Raw genomic sequence first — 19,166 nt, forward strand, 5'->3', positions numbered from 1 at the left:
CACTTCCCAAGAGTCCCAATCAACTCTGCTTAAATCAGCAGAGAACTCTCATTCAGCCTGGTCTGATTTAGCTGACACTCTGCTTGATACAGGCCTGAAATGGAAAACCAAATAGCTAAAGACTGGGGAAAAACCAGCTTTTTGCTGTGGTCTCTCACAGTCACCTTGAGGTAATGAGGGCACAGAGGGTTAGGGAGGGAATAAAATTTAAAATAGATAAATAAAGAAATAAATATAATCAAGGAGCAGAGAGAGAAAATCATCTGTAACCCCACACAGACAATGAAGTTTCTACTCTTCAGCCAGCCCTTAACAAATTTTAGTGAGAAACAGCCAGATTTTGATGAAAGCCTTGTTTTTAACTGGTTTTTTTTAGCAGTTCTAGAGATGAATGTTAAGCACAGAATATAATAAGCAATAGGAATATCACAACATCTTAACAAATAAAGTAAATTTTCAACCACGAAGGGAGGGACCACGGTGTGTTGTGAATGCTGAGGGCTGGTTTCTGCTGAGGTTCTGCCACCAGGTGAAGCTTGGACATTTCTCACAGCCTCGTGCTCAGATGAAGGGCTCTATCTGGGTTCCTTTTTCATTTCTACCTCTCTCCAGGACACCAATAATTTGTTTCTCCACTGACCTCAGTGTTTTGGCTCCACCGCTCCCAGTCTGGCTCCAGGGCTGGCCTTCACCGTTAGGAGTTTTCTGACATCTGGGTTCCATTTTTTCCAAGAATCCCTACTCCTCTGTGCCCCCCTGACCTACTGCACTACACACAACTCTAATTACGACTCTCTCACTAATTAGAAGTGACTGCCACCCTGTATTTAAATAACATTCCTCTGCTCACTGTGATGATCACCACAAGGCTTTAACCTCAGCACGCCCAGTCAGAAGCAGCTGAGTGAGCAGAACATCTCGCTGGGGATGCTTCAGAAATCTTTTTTGTCAGACTTTTTTTTGGACAAATCTTCACCAGGGAGCTAGGCCAGCCATTGTGTTCTCATCACTCTCAATGGGCATTTTTTTCTAGAATAAACTCGATGATAATTGTGACTTCACTGATTTATTTTTAACCGAGGCTTTTTTTTCTGTTCACCGTAAGTCGACTTATCTGGGGTATGGCTTTCCTCGTGGCAATGGGAGTGTATTTGACAGAGTTAAAAACAGGGTTAAAAACAGAGTTAAAAACAGAGTTAAAAACAGAGTTTAACTGGTTCTGGTGCCTCAGAGAGCCCTGGAGAGGGTCAGTACCTGGCTGCTGCCGCGGCGCCGTCGGCATCGAGCTGCCGCAGGAGCAGTTTGGCAATGGCAGAGAAGCTGTTGCTCATACGATAAATGTCCCTGCTCTGGGTGCCCAGGATGCTCGAGAAGGTGTCCGTGAGGCTCTTGATCTCCAGCAGCAGGATGTGGTGAAAGGAGTGCTCCATGCTGGCCAGCTGGTTCACCAGATACAGCAGGGACGTCCTGGCTCGCTCCTGGGCAGCGTGGGGAGATAAGAACAGCAGTGAACACACCAAGGCATTGTCTGCTCCTGGCAGCTGGGGCTGAGTCACTGTCCCTGGGGAAGGGTGGCTGTGCCCCACCATGACACAGGCAGCTGCCTCAAACACAGTTTGTTTGTGGTTACACTGAAGTGGCTTTTGTTCCGCTTGGTGTTACCCAACCCAGCTTAACTCAGGACATCTCGGACCTAGAGGCAGATCCCTGAAGGCTCTTTGAGGGCCCTCCATGGTTCTGGGTTGGTGTATCAGCCTGGCTTAGTGATACACCAAGCTGCCCTTTCACCTCTGATGAGTCTGGCTCAGCTACTCCATAAAACCAGAGGATGGTTTGGAAAGGATCTCGACCTCCCAGTCCCACCCCTGCCACGGGAAGGGACTCCTTCCACAGGTTGCTCCAAGCCCCACCAACACCTCCTGGAACGGGGAACATCCAGCCTGGATGTGAACATCTCCAGGTTAGGGCTCCTCTCTTATAGTTGTCCTAGTTAGATTGGGTTCCACAGTCCTAAAAACACCCAAGTGGGAAAAGCAGTGGAAAAACCAGCGATTAACTCAGGAACTCCCACCATATCCTTCACTGGGGGAATCCTTTCACTCAGGGAAGCCCACTTGGTCCTCAGCAGATTGATAGAGAAACTGGGAGACGTTTGGATTGCAGCCTGTGCTGAAACACAAACAAAGGCAAAAACAAACAGCGTTTTCTTCCCAAGGGCCAGCAGGGAGCTCATGTGCCATGCACGTGCTCTGGGCTCTGCAGGGTCCCAGCCCCATTTCCTCCTCTTTTCTGGGACCTCGTAACCAGAGAGCAAAAACTGCTGAAAGTTTGATTCCAAACCCAGCTGGGCTATAAAAACACTCGGGAGACTTTGGCCTGAGCGCCACCACCACGGGCAAGGCTTTTTGTTTTTCTTTTTTTTTTTTTGAAGAGCAAGTCAACGTCATTGAAGGAGAAGAAGGAGAAGCAGCTCTGCTGCATCCTGCCATGGCAGAGAGAAGTGGGAAGAGTGGATCAGCCAAGCTGCATCCCTTCAGCCATGTGGGGGAAAGCTCCAGCTGCACCCAGGGCTGGGCTGATGTGACGAAGGAGCTTTTTCCTCAATGGCTTGGACGAGGGTGACTTTTTGGTGCACAAGTCACTCATTTATTTGAAAGCCGATCCTTCCTCCAAGAGATAAACAGAGGCTCAATTAACATTTAAAACACATTTTTGTTTTCTAAACAAACTGTGCAGCAGACTAAATGGAGGAGCAGTTTTGACCATTTTTCCTGTCACTTTGATCCAGCTGGAGAGTCTCCAGCCATGCTGAAATGCTGCTACTCGCCTGGAGTGAGGTAAAAGAACAATAAACTTGCCTGAGTAATGTAATATGTAACTGCTATACAAAACAAAATTAAAGCAAAATAGCTCAACATGAAAGCAGCCGTTATCCCTGCCACAATTCTTATCCAAGATGTTTCACAAAGCCTGTTTGGATGCACACAACCCCCTGTTATTTCAGCAATGCCTGCTTGATGTATTCGTGTATTTTTTCATAAGCAGCACTTACATTTTATGGTGTTACATCTGCCAGGAGGTGAAGAGCTAAAGCACAGGCAATGAGGTGTGGCAAAGTGTTGTGCTTTTTTTTCCCCTTTAAAACAGGTTCAGGAGACTACAAAAAGATCACAGGGCTTTCAGAAATAACTCCAACTCCCAGGTGGTTCAAAACATAGGGGAGAAAAGAAAGTGTCCGACTGCCCTGAGCCCCAAGATGGTTTTTCATTTGCACAAATTGATGGTTAAGGGACAAGTTCTGGTCTCAGCTTGCCCCCTGAGAGTGTCTCTGACACCAGCAGAAGTGGGGTGTAAATAAGGGACAGCCTTTCAAACGCAGAGCTCTCCTCTCTCCCGGGCTCCCTGGAAGCACAAGAGGCTTTTTCTAGGAGCCAGCAAGGATTTGCTGCTCAGACCCACAGTCTCAACCATCAAGGGCCAAGCCTCAATCCTTGCCACCTCTTTTCCCCAGGCAAGGCTTCCAGTGAAATAAAACATCAACAAATAAAATTCCAGCACTGCCATTGATGTCTCCTTGCCTATTTGTTTTGCTTGGCCGGGCAGGGGACGCCGACTCCTGTCTGAGAAGTGGCAGAATATCCATGGCAGGGCTGGGTGACAGGCCAGGGAAGAGGGGGAGAAGGGATGAGGGAGGGTTTTGGGAAGGCTCTGACACGGGGGTGCTGTGAGATGAGACCATCAGAGGCACACGTGGGTGGCCTTGGACTCGATGGTCCTGCAGGTCTTTTCCAGCCTGGGAGATTTTATGGTTCCACGACCTCACCTATGCTCAGGGATGAGCCATGGAGGCATTTCCTTCTCCTCCAAGGTGAGGTGATTCTGTTTGTAAGACCACCTTAGACAGGGTTTGGAGCAACCTGGGGTAGTGGATGTGTCCCTGCCCATGGCAGGGGAATGGGATGAGCTTCAAGGTCCCTTCCCACCTCAAACCACTCTGTCATTTTAACATCTTCCATTAACTCAGAATTATCCATACTTCCTCACTTTACAGAGAGCAAAACAAGAGAGGAGCCACTGATCTCCTGGTGGAACATTCACCTCCACCACCCTTTGTGTGTTGTTTTTATCCCTGTTTTTGAGTCTGGAGCAGAAGGTCCCAGGATTTCAGTGACAAACACAGCAAACAGATGACAAATGTGTCCTCCTCATGGGCTGGGATGCTGCTGAGTCAGCAGCTTCCCAAAAAATCAGACTCATGACATGGTACTCAACACTTCCTCCAGGCAGATTGGACATTATTTTTCAGTGCAGGCTGTGTGTGCTCCACTCAGTAGATTGGTGTAACCACATAAAACCAACAGGTTAGAAATATGGGGGGAAAATATTCTTTGAATTATGTCTTAGCAAACTTTTCTCTAGTGTGGGATTTCCAGCACTACGTGAAATCCAACGGGGCCAGTGGGTTCCTTGCTTAGTCCTGGTTCGGTAGAAAACACTCACAGCAACAAAAAGGCAAAATAAATAAATTCCTTCCCTTTGAAGTAGCAGAAACTCAGCAGAAAGGGAGTCTCAGAGACACCCAGATGGGGAGAGCTGGTTCAGCACCCCAAAACAGAATCCGAATGAGATCCTTCAGCTCTGAGCCCAGCTGTGCTCAGCTGAGGATCGCCTGGATAGCAACTGTAAAGCTTCTAGAAAACGCTGACTCTCAAATACTAAATACAGGATTAAATGTGGTCACCTGCAGATCTCGTAAAAGTAAAACTTGCCGGGGGATGGAAGTAAACAAGGAGAGAACAACAAACTTCATTTGGCTCCCAGGCCTCAGTGGGATTTTGGCTCCTCTTTCCACGCAACAGAAATAAGTTTTTACGAAGCCAAGCCAAATCTGGTTTTGATTCTTCTGAGATAAATTTAATTTTACACGAATATAAAGCTCCAGATTGGTAGAAACAGCAAGGATGGTGTCTTCCTGTGCTGCTCAGACACACCAGGCCCAGCCAATACACCCCCAAATGAATTCCCAAAGGGGGAAGGACTGGAACGAGATCATCTTGAAGGTCCCTCCCAACCCAAACCATTCCATGATTCCACGGCAGGGCAGTCTGGTGAAGAAAGAAACACATGGATGCCTTACTTTATACAAGGTTAAAAGCAACCCCAACCAACCCAACCCCAGACCCAAGCGAGTCCTTTTGTTTCCCACCTTTCTTACCTCATCGAGGTGCCCAACAGCTCCGAAGATCTTTGCTGTCTGCCCAATCAAACTGGGAAAACTCTCACCGATTTCCCTCAGCGTGGCAAGGAAAGGGGCCAAGGCTGCAGCTTCGTAGCTGGATATTTCCAGGAGGATGTTTAGAATCACCTCGCTGTGGTTGGGGTCCCTCAGGTGTCCAAATAAAAACGGCAAACACTCTTTCAGCGCCTGTTTAAAAAATCAGAAACAAATCGCACCTCTGTCTTGAATTGTGAACACATATAACCAGAGGAGATACAACCACCAGAGTGATAAAAATAAGCCACCAGATTTTGAGTTAATAGAAAAGTTTTCCACCCTTGGTGACCTTTGCATGGAGCTATTGCTGAGGTCAATCCAAGTTCAACTGAACATATGGAACAAGGGTAAGCTCTGCTTTAAAATATGGCAGTTATGCATAAATAAGTAAGGAAATGCCCAATTAAAAAACAAAAAAACCCACCAAAAACCTGCTTTTACAAAATATTTTCCTTGCTCCAGGCCAGTCTATATTTTATTGATTAAAACATAAGACTCAGCCTTCCTCAATGATGCAGTAAATTAAAAGTACTTGTAGAAACTTTTGGGCTCCACCAGAAACTAAACGATGTGACAAGGTCAGGAGCTGGAATAGAGGGAAAAACAGGGGGCAAGACCCTCATTGCATAATAAATGTGCTGTAGGTAAGTTGTCATTTCTTGTAAGAACCCAATTTTCAGGAGACTGAGGGTGTAGTCCTCGGAGCCAAACAGGATGCAGTTGTGTACAAGGCCCCACTGAGGGATTAATTCAGGGTACACAGACACACTAATGCACCTTGGATTCAGGGAAACTGCAGCATCTGTGGAAAAGACATTCAGACACAGACATGGGGCATAAAACAGTCCCTTCTTTTTTTTTTTTTTTTTTTTTTTTTTTTTTTTTTTTTTTGAGGATTATCAGTTCTCGTCAGTTCCTAAATCATTTTAATTGTCCTTGACATGGATTCTAATACAGCTCATGTACGCTGACAGAAACACAGTTATGGGAATTCACACTCAACTGACAGAGGAAGAGCCAAAAACACTGGAGACAAATGGCTTAGCCCAAGCCTTTTGGTCCAGCAGAGTCTTTGCTCTGTTCTCCTTACGACTGGGTGGAGGACTTGGAATGGAATCCGAGAATTTACAGGGAATCAGGGTAGGAAGGCACTGCCCCGAATTGCGGGATTTCTCTCTTACCAAGCCTGTGAAACACAAACCACTCAAAAGGAGGGGCAGGGAGACATTCCAGGTGTGGTTTACCCCCAGGTCTCTGTTCCTGGCCATGGTGTGCAGGAGCCTGAGGAGGTGCAGCTGCTCGGGGGGGTCCAGCCGGGCCATGGGTGCCACCAGGTCCCGCAGGTGGGCGCGGATGGGCTGCGGCCGCTGCTCGTAGAGAGCGGGCAGCACCCGCAGCAGCATCGAGTTCCCTGGGGACACAGCAGGGACACAGCGGCTGTCAGACACTGCCCAGCGCTGGGGACAGCCCCACAACACCAGCACGCTCCTGGGGTTTGACAATCATGGAATCATTCGGGTTGGAGAGACCTAAAAGCTCATCTCGTTCCACCTCTGCCCTGGGCAGCTCCCGCCCAGGTTCAATCAGAGTCAGAATCAGAATCAGAATCAGAATCAGAATCACCAGGTTGGAAGAGACCTCCAGGATCATCAACTCCCAACCCTAACCTCAACTAAACCATGGCACCGAGTGCCACATCCAGTCTTTTCTTAAACACATCCAGAGATGGTGAGCCCACCACCTCCCCAGGCAGACCACTCCAGTACTTTATCACTCTTTCTGTAAAAAAAGGTAATTAATTTTTTTTTTAAAAAATAGGATATTTTTCCTAATATCCAGCCTATATTTCCCTTGGCACGGCTTGAGACCTCTCATTCCGTCAGTGCTGCCTGGAGAAGGAGACCAACCCCACCTGACTGCAGCCACCTTTGTTGCTCCAACCCGGCCTTGAAGGATCATCAGTACAAAACCAGGAAGGCAAAAAACTGTAGAAAATTATATATTGAGGCCAAGAAACCAAATAAATTATCAAAATAGAGAAAATCATTGCAAGCTTAACAATGTTGTATTAAAAAAAATCCCACTCCTTCCTATTAATTATCATTTTAATTCTGAATATCTTGAGAACGCTGCTTAATGAGCTTTCAGTTTTGCATGATGCTGTTGAGTCCTAGGACCAACGAAGTGTGATTTCAATTAACAAAGAAACAAAAGAAGAAAGAAGGAGAGAAACGACCAAGAAACAACAAAAACAACAAAAGGCAAAAACTACAATACTCCTTCGCTGAGATTCAGATTTTCAAATTAAGTAAGCATCATATGGGAGGAATAGTTGGTTTACAGAGAACTGAACGTGCATTTGAACAGAAATAGTTAAAGATGCCATTTCCAGGAATAGAAAGGAGCCAGAGAGAGCCAACTGCAGACAGACAGAGATATGCTAAACCCTCTCTCACACATTTTCATAAGATGTCTGCGCATAATTCAATTTGAAGCCCAGGCTCATACCAAAATATATAACTTCACATCACAGAACATGCCTGCCTCCGTGGATTTAAGTTTCACTTGAGCAACATATGGAAAACATCTGCCTATTGCAACCTAGCATGGCTCCTTTTTGTAAACCCTTGGAAGTCCTCACGGCCTCTTTGGATTTGGTTTCCAAGAGGAATCAGCTCTCTGGCCTGCTGCTTTTCCTCCCATTTACATCTGAGCCCCGGTAACTCTGGAAGATAAGCAGATCTGTCTATGGATGGTAGGAAAAGGATATTTGGGTTCAGGCTGGAGCACATGGGGCTCTTGTCAGATACAGAAAACTCACCCCAGGACACGGCTGGGTCTCAAAACCTCCCCCCTGAGCCAAGGAACGAGCACATAACTCAGGGCAGGTTCAGACAGCTCTGAGCCCAGCAGCTCCTAATGAGCCCTGAGGGTCCTGATCCTTGGCAGGAGGGGCTCTGCACTCCAGCCAGCCACACTTCTGCACCTTATCCTGCCTGGAGAATCCCTGGCTGCTTCCCCAAGGCTGCTCCGAGCCCCCCGTGCAGCCCCGGCAGTGCCAAAGGCCAGCTCAGACCTCACTCCCACCCCCAGCAGATTTATCTTGTTCTGTTCTACACAATCACAAAGGCCAGGGGCAAAGGAAAGAGTTTTGCTGATGAATCACCCTGAAAAGATGAGCAAACTGCTCCATTCTGGCCACTTCCTAACCACGTTCCCTGGGCTCTTCCTGATGTTCCCAATGGATCTGGATGAAAAGTATCACCACTAACATTCCATGGGGGTGATGCCAAGCACCAATTCCTCCAGAGGGAGACCAGGGAAAGGTTCTTCTTCCCTCAGAGAGTGCTGGGCACTGCCCAAACCCCCCAGGGAATGGGCAGAGCTGTTGGAGCTCCAGGAGAGTTCGGACAATGCTCCCAGGGGTGTCAGGGTGGGATTCTTGGGGTGTCTGTGCAAGGCCAGGAGCTGGGCTGGAGGATCCTTGGGGGTCCTTCCCAACTCAGGACACTCAGTGATAATAAAAAGGTGTGAGGATGGATTCACTGGACCTTTTCTAGACTCGTGTCATCATTCGAAATGGAAACATTTTGTCCTGAATACCCCAACAATTATTTTCTCTCCGGATGACGTCGCCATTCCAGCACCAAGTCCTTTCTTTGCACTTGCCCTTGCTTAAATTTGCACTGGAAGTTTTCCACCCACATGGAGCAGAGCCCTTAAACTCCAGTCAAAATTTCAGCAACGATTGCAAAAGATGAAATTCCCGTATTCCTGGAGAGGCAAATTTCCTCTCAGCTATAGAAATGTGATGGGAAGGAATCCAAGAGGCAGGAACAAAAATAACAGCTTCGAGCAAGGAAAGACACCAACCTGAGCCATGCTGTTGCCTAAGCTGGGATGTCAGGGATAGGAAAGGATCTGGAAAGGAAGACTGATTATTTAGTCTGGCAAAGGAGCACTTGGAGTGTGGGGTGTATCAGAGGAGTGATGCAATCACAGATGATGGACTGCAGCCACCAAACCTCTCTGAACAAAAAATACTTTGTGCTAGCGCAGCTTTGGGCAGTTTCCTGCAGCAAACACTGCTGGGCTGATATTCCCTAAGCAAGATAAACGAAAAGCAAAGGCAATCAGAGCAACCCCCTCCCTCTGCAGCGAGATTGGAGTGAGCTCACCGACAGGGAATTGCTTTTAAGTGAAGAACCTGTGTGCACACGTGTAAATAATCCCAGATATCTCAGTTTGGAGATCTCTGCTCTTTAGAGATCTCAAGAAAGGTCAGCAGGCACACCCCAGTTGGCCATTTTCTGGTCTTTTCATGTTTGAGGTAGCAAGGGATACCCAGAGCTGTTTGTTTGTCACATCTTTAAGGGCTCTGAGGGGGATTTATGCACACACAACTCCCCAGCCCCGATTCCCAGAGCTGGAACAGCCAGAGGTGATATTGGGAATTCTGAATAATTCACTTCTCCTCAGTCTTGCTTCATCTGCCCTCTATCTAAACCAAGAGTGGAAATGTTTGTTGCGTGAGAATGGAAAAAAACATCCCACTCAACTCCTCAAACACCTTCCTTCCCTCTTCCCTGCCACCCTGACCCCCAATACTTTCCAGATTAGATTTTCTCACCCTTCCCAAGCAGACCACATGCTGGGAATGACACAAATCCAGCACAATTCCAGCTGGGGACACTCCATGGCTGCACATGAGGCAGGGAGGGACCCCAGGGCTGTGGCTGGGTGGTGCCAGCCCTACACCCATTCCTGGAAAAAGCTGCCCCAGCTCCAGCTCTGCCCATCCCGGCAGCACAGAGAGGAACAAGGGCCCTGGAGCACATTGTGCTGTCCCACGGGCACACGGATTTTCACTCCAAAGGGAGTTTCCAAAGACAAAAACCCCAAACACCAAGAGTAATTTCTCCCCCAGGGTGACCCAGGTTTGGCACACACCTACTTGAAAGTCATGGAATCATTTAGGTTGGATGGCACCTCCAGGATCAGAGTCCAACCTGTGCCTGGTGCCCACCTTGTCCCCGTCACCCTCCCAGGGAGGAATTCCTCCCCAGTACCCAAGGCACAGGTAGTGCAGGTTTGGAGAAGCAAAACCAGAGACACAAATGGAAAGGGAGCACAGATTCCAAGTCAGATGCAATTACAAGAGGGTTTTTTGCTATTCTCTGGATATTTCATAGCCAACCCATAATCTGTATGAGATCTCCCCCAATCTCACCTAAGCAAAGCATCTCGGATATGATTAATGAATGGCCTGTTAAACCAATAAGATTACAGGATTTAAACCAGATTGACACCAATAACACTTAGACTAAATTAATGTTTCATTCAAAAGCACCTTGTTTTGCTTTGTTAAAGGTGACAGACACAACTCTGACTGTGCAGCTGCAGATTTACAGTTCCCAAAACAGGATACAGCACTAACAGATTATCCGCGGAGTAATGATGGTGTAAGTGCTAATTAGGGCTGGAAAAGCAGAACCCTGACAAGCTGTTAGAACTCCTTCAGAGCTCTCCTTTATTGCTAAAGCAATAAACTGTTGGGACAGAACAGAATTACTTTACAGCAGCGCCTAACCCTCCCAAAAAAAAGCTGCACTATTTAGCGAAACCAGACACGTGTATCCAAACCAGCTCCAGGTATGTTTCTTTTCCTACCGATCCCCTCCAGAACCCTGGCACACACCGACCACAAACTGAATTTGCAGGGAACTCTTTCTTTTCCACAAACGACACAAAAAACACCCACACAGCCGACCCAGCCTTTGCAATTCCGAGCGCTCCCAACCCCTGGCGTTATTGCCGCACGTCTCGGGGCGAGCCTTGGCCAGTCAGAGCATCCCTCGGGCAAACCTGGAGGGGTGGGATTGAGCAGACTGCCCGCCCCTTTCCCTTCCCATCCCATCCCTTCCCGGCCAAAAGGCAGCGGCAGGAGCGCTCGGGTTTCAGCTCCGCTCATTCATTGGGGCTCGCAGCATCCATCTGCGCTTCTCCCGCTCCATCCCAGCCTCTGCCGCTTCTCTCCTCAGGGGATTGTCAGCAGCAGCCAGGACAATGCAGCCCCGAGGACTCCTCTCTCTGCTCACGCTGCTCTGCCTTTGCAGGGCGCTTGGCTCCGCCGGGGAGGAAGAGGATGACTACGAGCTCATGTACGTGAACCTGGATAATGAAATCGAGGGTCCAGCCCCTGCCGCTGAGGAAGGTGAGTGATAAACTGAGTTTGGGTTAAGTGCAGGACAGCCGCCGGTGTTGCCTAGCTCTTGTGAGAGTTATTCCTGCAAACACAATGGACTTGTTTTCAGAGGGGGAAGCTCGTGCTCGTTTATGGGCAATAATGGGAGGTTTTTATGGGCAATAATGGCAAAGCCCTGGGCTGAGGTGCTCTGGCCTGTGCTTTAGGCTCTTTATTTCTCAGTTCTCCTGCGAAAGGCTGCTGCTGGGGCAGGGGTTCAGGATCTCTGAAATCACAGCCCGGCACTGCTCTGTCCCCGTACACAGGGACAAGCAGTGGCCCCAGCCCGGCACTGTTGGGACCACAGTGTCTGTAAGGTCCCTTCCAACCCAAACCGGTCTGAGGACGGAGTTTGGAGGTCTGGAGGACGCGAGCCTTGCACAGAGCCAGATTTTGCCAAACGCTCCCGTGTAAATCTCGGTACAAAGGAATGGCAACATCTGTACGTTCCCTTCCAGCTGCTTCGTGTGACTGCCAGCGGGAGCACAGCAAGTGGGACAAGCTGTTCATCATGCTGGAGAACTCGCAGATGAAGGAGAACATGATGCTGCAGGCTCTGGATGAGCTCCCCAGGCTGGAGCTGCAGACCCTGAAGGCAGAGCTGAGCCAGCTGGCCACCACCCTGGCGGGCACCTTGGCCACTGTCACCTCCCACGTGGTGTCCCAGGTGGAGCAGGTGCTGGTGAGGAGCAGGGACCAGGCAGAAGAAGCCAGGAGGCTGCAGGAGCTGGAGCAAGGGAAGGTTCTGGAGCACGTCCTGCAGCTGAGCCACAACGTGTCAGTGAGGCTGGGCTGGCTGGAGAGCGCCTGGCGCAGCAGGGCTGAGCTGCAGGCACAGGACACAGCTCTGCAGCAGGACAAGCTGGATGGCAGCAGAGGGGACAGTCTCATCCTGAACTCGGTGTGGAAGGAGCTGCAGCAGACCCGGGCTGAGCTGAGGGTGTCACAGCAGTGGGCAGCTCAGCACCTGCTGCCTGCAGGTAAGGCCAGTGGGAGAGCTCTGGGGATCCACAACCCCCTCCTGGGCACCTCCTCCTCCAACAGCTCCAAAAAAACCCCAAAAAACCAACCCAGGAGCAGCAGGGCAGCTTTGAACAAGCTGTTTCTAAAAGGGGGGAACCCCAGAAGTTGTGGAAAAAGAGGCACTGAGCTTTTCAAATGTGGGATCAAAGAAAGGTTTCATCAAAGGGCAGAGCCAGCCAGGATCCCACCTCCTCCAGGCTCTCCCAGATCAAAGCCGCTGTCAGCGAGCAGCAAATGTATTTTAGACACCCAGGTGATGTTCTCTCACCTTTTGCCTTCCCAGCTGGTGACTTCTATGCGTTTGCACCAGTGATGGAGCTCTCCTGTTCTCCTGCATGTTCCCACTCCTGCCTCTTCCTGCATTAACATCTCACCAGCTCCAGTGGCCAGGAGCTGGACATGCTGCTGCCAGCCAGCCAAGCACACTTCCAGGCCAGGGAGGGCACATTCCCTGCATGCCAGTGGGAATATTCTGCCCTGAATATTCCCCACTGGCACAGAGGAGTCAGTAACCCGTGCTGCTGCTGTTGTTTGGGGAAATTTTCCCTTTCCAAAACATTTGCACTGCTCAGTGAGGTGGCCGTAGAAAGGTGGGTTCACACCTCAAATCCCAACTCGGCTTTTCTGTGCAGTGTAACCCAAAAAACCAAAACCCAGAAACCCAAAAAAGCAGCAGCTTGGGTGTGGCAGAGCAGCCCCTCATTTAAAGTGTGGGTGCAGAATTACCACGTTGGAGATAAGCTGCACTGAAATCTCCCTGCCCAGCAGCGAGCTGTCACTGCCTGGCTTCTAACCGCTGATTAATGGCTCTGTTTTCCACAAACATAAGTTATTGCAACCTAAAGCCCTCCAAAATCTACCCCTGCAGGGTGGGCATGTAGGCAGGAGGGTGTGCAGCATCCCCAGAGTGAGCTCTCACACCAAGGAGCAGTAATTTGCAGTAATTTGCTCCAGCAAAGGCAACAACACAACCCCAACATCATTTCCATCAAAGCTTTTACAGCCTAACCTGAACCCATCCCTTCACGCAGGGCACGGACTCAGCTTTAGAAGTAAATTGTTTTCAGTGCTTTATCACAACAGAAATCTTTGTGTGCTGGGAGGAGGTCTGTGAGCATATTCCTCTTGCCCCCAAACACAAACCTGGTAGAGAGCACGATCTCATTTCTTATCTCCCTGTGCCCCAGCCACCCTCAGCAGCTACCCTGCACTAGGTGAGAGCAACAAACTCGAGCTGCATTGAGGATCAGCAGTGGAAATTCAGTTTATTTCCACTGGTTCCCACATGATTTTACATAAAACAACCACACTTGTAAATTTAAGGGCTACATTTTAAGTACTTCCAGAGCATCTCTCCGGATTTTTTTTTTCCAAGGGAATTTTTAGCAACTGACTTTAATTTCTCACATCTTGACTTACTGCCAGCCATACTCTTGAGGGATTTTCTAATCACACTTTTTTGTTCTTCACTGAGGCTGGTTTTAATTTTGTTTAAGCTTTGATAACAGAGCCTGAAAGCCTGCTAATTAAAAGCTTTTTCACAATAGTGCTCCGAAGTAGCATTTTAAGGAGAATCCCCAGCAGTTGTTCTCTGACCCTGGCCCTCCTCAAAAGGGTCAATGGGAGATGTAAAATCTGCTCAAAGCTGGAGGGAAACAGCCCATGAAATACCTCAGCAGCTCAGTCCTGGAGGGCACAAAGAGTCCTTCATTCCCTGGAGCAGAAATTTCCACACACGTTTTAGACATTTCAGATCCTCCAGCTTCTTTAAACAGGAAATGAAGCAGCTTAATTGGAGAAGGGGCTGCTTGTTCCCTCCTGTCACCTTGGATATTAACTTAGGTACAACCAGGGAACAGCACAGAAACCACCAGAAATGTCTTGGCTTCACTGATCACCAGTTGCTTTCTCAAGCTGCATCAATTTCTGTTAGTGGTTTTAATTAATCTAATTTCTATTATCAACACTTTGATTAATTGGACATGAGAAAAGAGCTGGCTTAAAATTATCAGTTGTCTCATTATTTCTCCTGTTTAACCAGTGCCTATGAATGCTCCTGACCAAAAAAATCCTAAAGGCAGGGCCAGGAAAGAGAGTCATGTAAATTAAATAAGCAAGCTCATCTCGGCATGTTCCTGCCAGCATTTTCTGCTTTTCAGAAGCTCCAGTGCCCTGATGCCCATTATCCCTGGCACAGCCTCCCCCTCTATCCTGGGAATTCCAAAGTGTCCAAACCTGCTGTTTTTGAGGGGATCCCTGACCCCTTCCCTCAGCACAACATCGGGATTTTCACCACTCCACACTTAGAACAGAGGCTAAAACAACACTTCAGTGGCACTGGGGTGGGTTACCCAATTACCTGGCAGAATTACCCCAATTCAAGGGCTGAAGGGTCCCTCTCCCAGGAGGTGGAGCTCCATTCAGAGCTGGGAAGCCCAAAGCTCCTTCCCAAAGGAAGCAGCAGGGCAGACAGGCTGCATTGAGCCTTTGCATGTCACAGGGCTGTGCAGTGCCCCCCTGTGCAGGCAGGGAAGAGCCCAGAGATTCCTGCAGTGGGATTATCTCTTGCCATGGTGTCCAGCAAATCCTCTATCTGCTCTGACAGCTCCTTCCAGTCCTCCTGGGGCAGGTTCCTGCATCCCACGGGATGAGCTGAGCTCTCAGCTCCCTTTGGGAAGCCAGCACTGGAGCAGGCATTGGGACAGGCTGCCCAGGGGTGTGATGGAGTCCCCATCCCTGGAAAGGCTCAAAAACGTGGGGATGTGGCACTTGAGGGCCTGGTTTGGTGGTGCTGGGCTGGCAGTTGGACTTCACAGAATAATGGAATGGTTTGGGCTGAAGGGATTTTAGAGATGATCTGGTTCCAATCCCACCTGCCATGGGCAGGGACACATTTCCCTATCCCAGGTTGCTCCAACCTCGTCCAGCCTGGCCTTGGACACTGCCAGGGATGGGCCAACCACAATCACAAGATTGGTCTTTTCCAGCCTTAATGATTCCATGCGATGTCAAAGGTCCCAACTGTGCACAGGTAGATAAAACCAACATCCAAATAAACCAGTTCTTATTTACCTGATCATCTCCTCCACCCTTCCAGGCTGTGAAACCGCAATCCTGTTCCCCATGCGCTCCAGGAAGATCTTTGGGAGCGTCCACCCCACCTCTGGGATGACCCTGAGCTCCTTCACTGCCTGCATCTGGCTCAAGGTGACCGAGGCCTTGGACAAAACCATTGTCTTCTCCTATGGCACCAAGTTCAACCCCTACGAGATGCAGCTGTACCTGAGCCGGGACTCGGCCGTGCTCACCGTGGGAGGAGCCCAGCACAAGTTGGCTGCCAGAAATGTGGTTATTCCCGGGAAGTGGCTCCACCTTTGTGGCACCTGGAGCTCCCAGAATGGCTCAGCATCCCTGTGGGCACAGGGGCAGCTGGCAGGCAGTGCCTCGGGCGTGGCTGGAGCTCACACCATCCCCGACGGGGGCATCCTGCAGCTGGGGCAGGAGAAGAACGGCTGCTGCGTGGGAGGGGGGTTTGATGAAGCTCTGGCCTTCTCAGGGAAGCTGACTGGCTTTAACCTGTGGGACAGAGTGCTCAGCCCCGCTGAGGTGACGGCTCAGAGCACAGGGGACTCCTGTGGCACCCGGGGCAATGTGGTGGGCTGGGGGGTGACGGAGGTGCTGCCCTACGGAGGAGCCCAGTACGTGTCCTAAAGCCTGGGCTCCGCACAGGGAACGCATTTCGCAGAGCTGAGGGTCAATATTGCAACAGCCAGAGCTGCAGGAGCCCCTGCCTCTGGAATTCCTGAGGGACATCAGCGCTGCAAGGTCACAGAGTGAGGTACTGTGGAGATGGGATGGAGCTCTGCCTGCTGTCCTGGCAAAACCCTGAAAACACACCCACAGAGCAAGGCATGGCGTTGGAAAAGCTGTTCCTGGCGTCAGGCAGCTCTGTCTCTCCAGCGCAGGGTTTTCTGATGTCTAAAGTGAGGCTCACCATGGACATTCAGGAGCTAAATGGAGCTCCTGACATCCCTGCTGAGGAAAAGCTGACCTGGCTCTGCCAAACAGAGTGGCTGCCCCTGGATCCCTGGCAGTGTCCAAGGCCAGGTTGGAAGGGGCTTGGAGCAGCCTGGGACAGTGGGAGGTGTCCCTGCCCATGGCTGGGGTGGCACTGGATGGGATTTAAGGTCCATTCCAACCCAAAGCATCCCAGGCTCCCTCCAGGCTCCTCCAATCCTTGGGTTCTATAGCGTTAATGTGAATTTTGCAGAGGAACCACCCAGGCCAAGCAATGTGTTGTCTATTAATCGTTGTTAGGAATGTGTAGACTCTAAGAAAGCTAGTGCCTTGTTTAAAGCATTATTTATGCCACAGGATGATATAAAAATAATATTCCCCATCATAATCTGACGTTACATCAGGAGGAAATGCAGCTGTATTATAGTGTACATTGACTTCGTGATAATTTTATTGAAATTATTTTTGTAAAGCTGTTTTGTAAATAAAGATACTTTACTAGACTAAAACTCTCTACTCTTCTCATAAGCTAAACTTCTGAGCCAAGTCCCAAGTGAGACTTTTTCCACGTTTTGAACCATGCAGTTTTAGGTGCTGATAGAGAAAACAAAAAGAGCAACATCATCACCCCATGCACAATCCTGACCCTCTGGGGCCAGGTTTTAAGGTACTTTTAGATTGGTTTGCTGCCCTCAGGAGGTTTGTACAAGACAGGACTGCTGCTCCAGTGCCAGTGGTTCTCTTCTCCCTCAAACTTATCCCAAAAGCCTAAAACTCATCCCCTAAAAGCCCAGGGCTGGATACAGAGCACAACAGCAGCAGCAGAGAGCCAAGCAACTGCTGATGGTTTTCGTGTAGAAAACAGCACGAGCAGAGAATGATGAATACCCTGCTCACTGGCTGTGTAACCATTTACAACAAGAACCATTACTTGTTATCTGTTGAAGCCTCTGAGCAAGTTATCATGAGGAATGTCTTACTCAAAGCGATTCCTATCTCCCCTGGAAGCAGCCCATCCTTCTTCTCTATTCCCATATTCCCCTGTCTCTCTCATTCTCTACAGATGTCCTAAGAACATATTTTGACAAATTTCTTGACGTGTTGCTGCTGCACTTCCTCCTGACCATGACAGATCCTTTCTGCCCAGATACAAAAAGAGCAAAAAAAGGTAAATTCCACTTTCCTGTGCCATTTAAGGGGGTTGTGCTTCGTATCTAAAGTTATACGACCTGCTCCAAAGTTTTGGCAGCGCTGCTTATTTAAGGGAAAAAGAATTGCTCTGATTGCTGGAATTCCTCCTGTTACTCTGCAATAAAAATGTATCTACGTTATAAATGCTTGGCAGTAAACTTGACAAAAATCCCTCACTAAGTAATATCTGCAAATAACCTTAGCTACAGGACAATGAAATACTACCTCTGTTCACCTCTGGCAGCCAAACCCCAAATCTTCAGAGTTACAAAAACACTCGGGGTCCCAACATTGTGCAAGGGCAAAACCACTCTCAAATCCTCCCTCTGTTCAGTGCCCTCCATTAAGTGAAAACAAATGGCCTTGAAATGCAGCAGGAAAAGGAAAATCCTCAAAATGACCTCCAGAAATCCTTCCTGGCTGCTCCTCTTGCTGCAGCTCATACCTGAAATGCTTTGTCTTGGAAGGAGCCTCCTCTTATCTCAGCTCAGGTTTGGCAGAGGACCAAATGCAAAGCCAGGCCTTCCATCCTCCCTGACTCAGCTGGAAAATCTCCCTCTTCTCGAGAGGAAAAAAAAAAAAATAAATTCCCTTTCCCTCTGCTCCTCCTTCATCAGCTCCCAGGAGCAGCAAAGCCTCTCCCCACAACTCACCATCCACCAGCACACTTCTCCCTTCCCTGCCTCACCCAGCTTTGCTTTCCTTTGGCAACACTTGGGAAAACACCGAGGAAACAGCAATTTTTGGGAGGGGGCAATTTGGGCTCCAGTGATGGAAAGAGCCTCTCTGCAATCCTGCACTGCCAACACAAAGATGAAGGAGCGAGGCTGAGGCACAGCCCAGCAGCACAGAACTGCTCTGGGAAGAGAAGTGTGGAGTCCCAAGGAACTCTCTGATTACAGGGCAGAGCTGTTGCTGTCCCCCGGGAATGGGAATGAATAAATAAATGGGAGTAAATCAAGCCGTGTGACCCCCGGGTGCTGATGGACGGTGTCAGCACAGAGCTCACACTGACTGGGGGCACAGCAGCCCTTTCTTAAAGAGCTCTTTTTGAGCCAACCAGATAAGAGACCTGGTTGTGCAGCCAAAGAGTTGCCCCCCAAGTCATGCAAAACTCCAGTTCCTCTCCAACATTTGCAGGCAAGGGGCCAAAGTTTGCTCGGGCTGGTGCCACGAGGCTGAGCCCCGTCTGTGCAGCCCTACAACACGGCTTTTGTCTCAAAAAAAAATTAAAAAATCCTGCCTTGGAAATCCATCCTGGGCAGCTTCTCCTCCTGCTCCCTTCAGGGAGAACACTGCCAGGGCAGCCCCCGGTTCTGAGCCCTCTTTGTCGTGCCTCAAACAACATTTATGTGCGCTGAAATTAAGTCACTAGGCAAAACAAATCGTTTTTTTTTTTTTTTGCCTTGCTCCGAG

General features: G+C 49.2%; 2 protein-coding genes across 4 annotated transcripts in view; one reads left to right on the forward strand and one right to left on the reverse strand.

The window, feature by feature from the left end:
• VEPH1 (ventricular zone expressed PH domain containing 1) overlaps positions 1–19,166 on the reverse strand; it is a 55,169-nt gene that overhangs the window by 23,573 nt on the left and 12,430 nt on the right. For all 3 annotated transcript variants that reach the window (XM_066325661.1, XM_066325662.1, XM_066325660.1), the window contains exons 6-8: positions 6,520–6,686; positions 5,216–5,425; positions 1,255–1,478 (exon numbers count right to left, since the gene is read on the reverse strand). In XM_066325661.1, the coding sequence (XP_066181758.1) occupies positions 1,255–1,478; positions 5,216–5,425; positions 6,520–6,686 (601 nt within the window). The remainder of the gene's footprint in view (positions 1–1,254; positions 1,479–5,215; positions 5,426–6,519; positions 6,687–19,166) is intronic.
• PTX3 (pentraxin 3) lies at positions 11,342–17,041 on the forward strand. Its single transcript, XM_066325668.1, has 3 exons — positions 11,342–11,489; positions 11,978–12,499; positions 15,640–17,041. The coding sequence occupies exons 1-3, from the start codon at positions 11,342–11,344 to the stop codon at positions 16,251–16,253; spliced, it is 1,284 nt and encodes a 427-aa protein (XP_066181765.1). The 3' UTR covers positions 16,254–17,041.

The sequence above is a fragment of the Sylvia atricapilla genome, chromosome 10 (assembly GCF_009819655.1).
Source record: "Sylvia atricapilla isolate bSylAtr1 chromosome 10, bSylAtr1.pri, whole genome shotgun sequence".
Classification (NCBI taxonomy): domain Eukaryota; kingdom Metazoa; phylum Chordata; class Aves; order Passeriformes; family Sylviidae; genus Sylvia; species Sylvia atricapilla.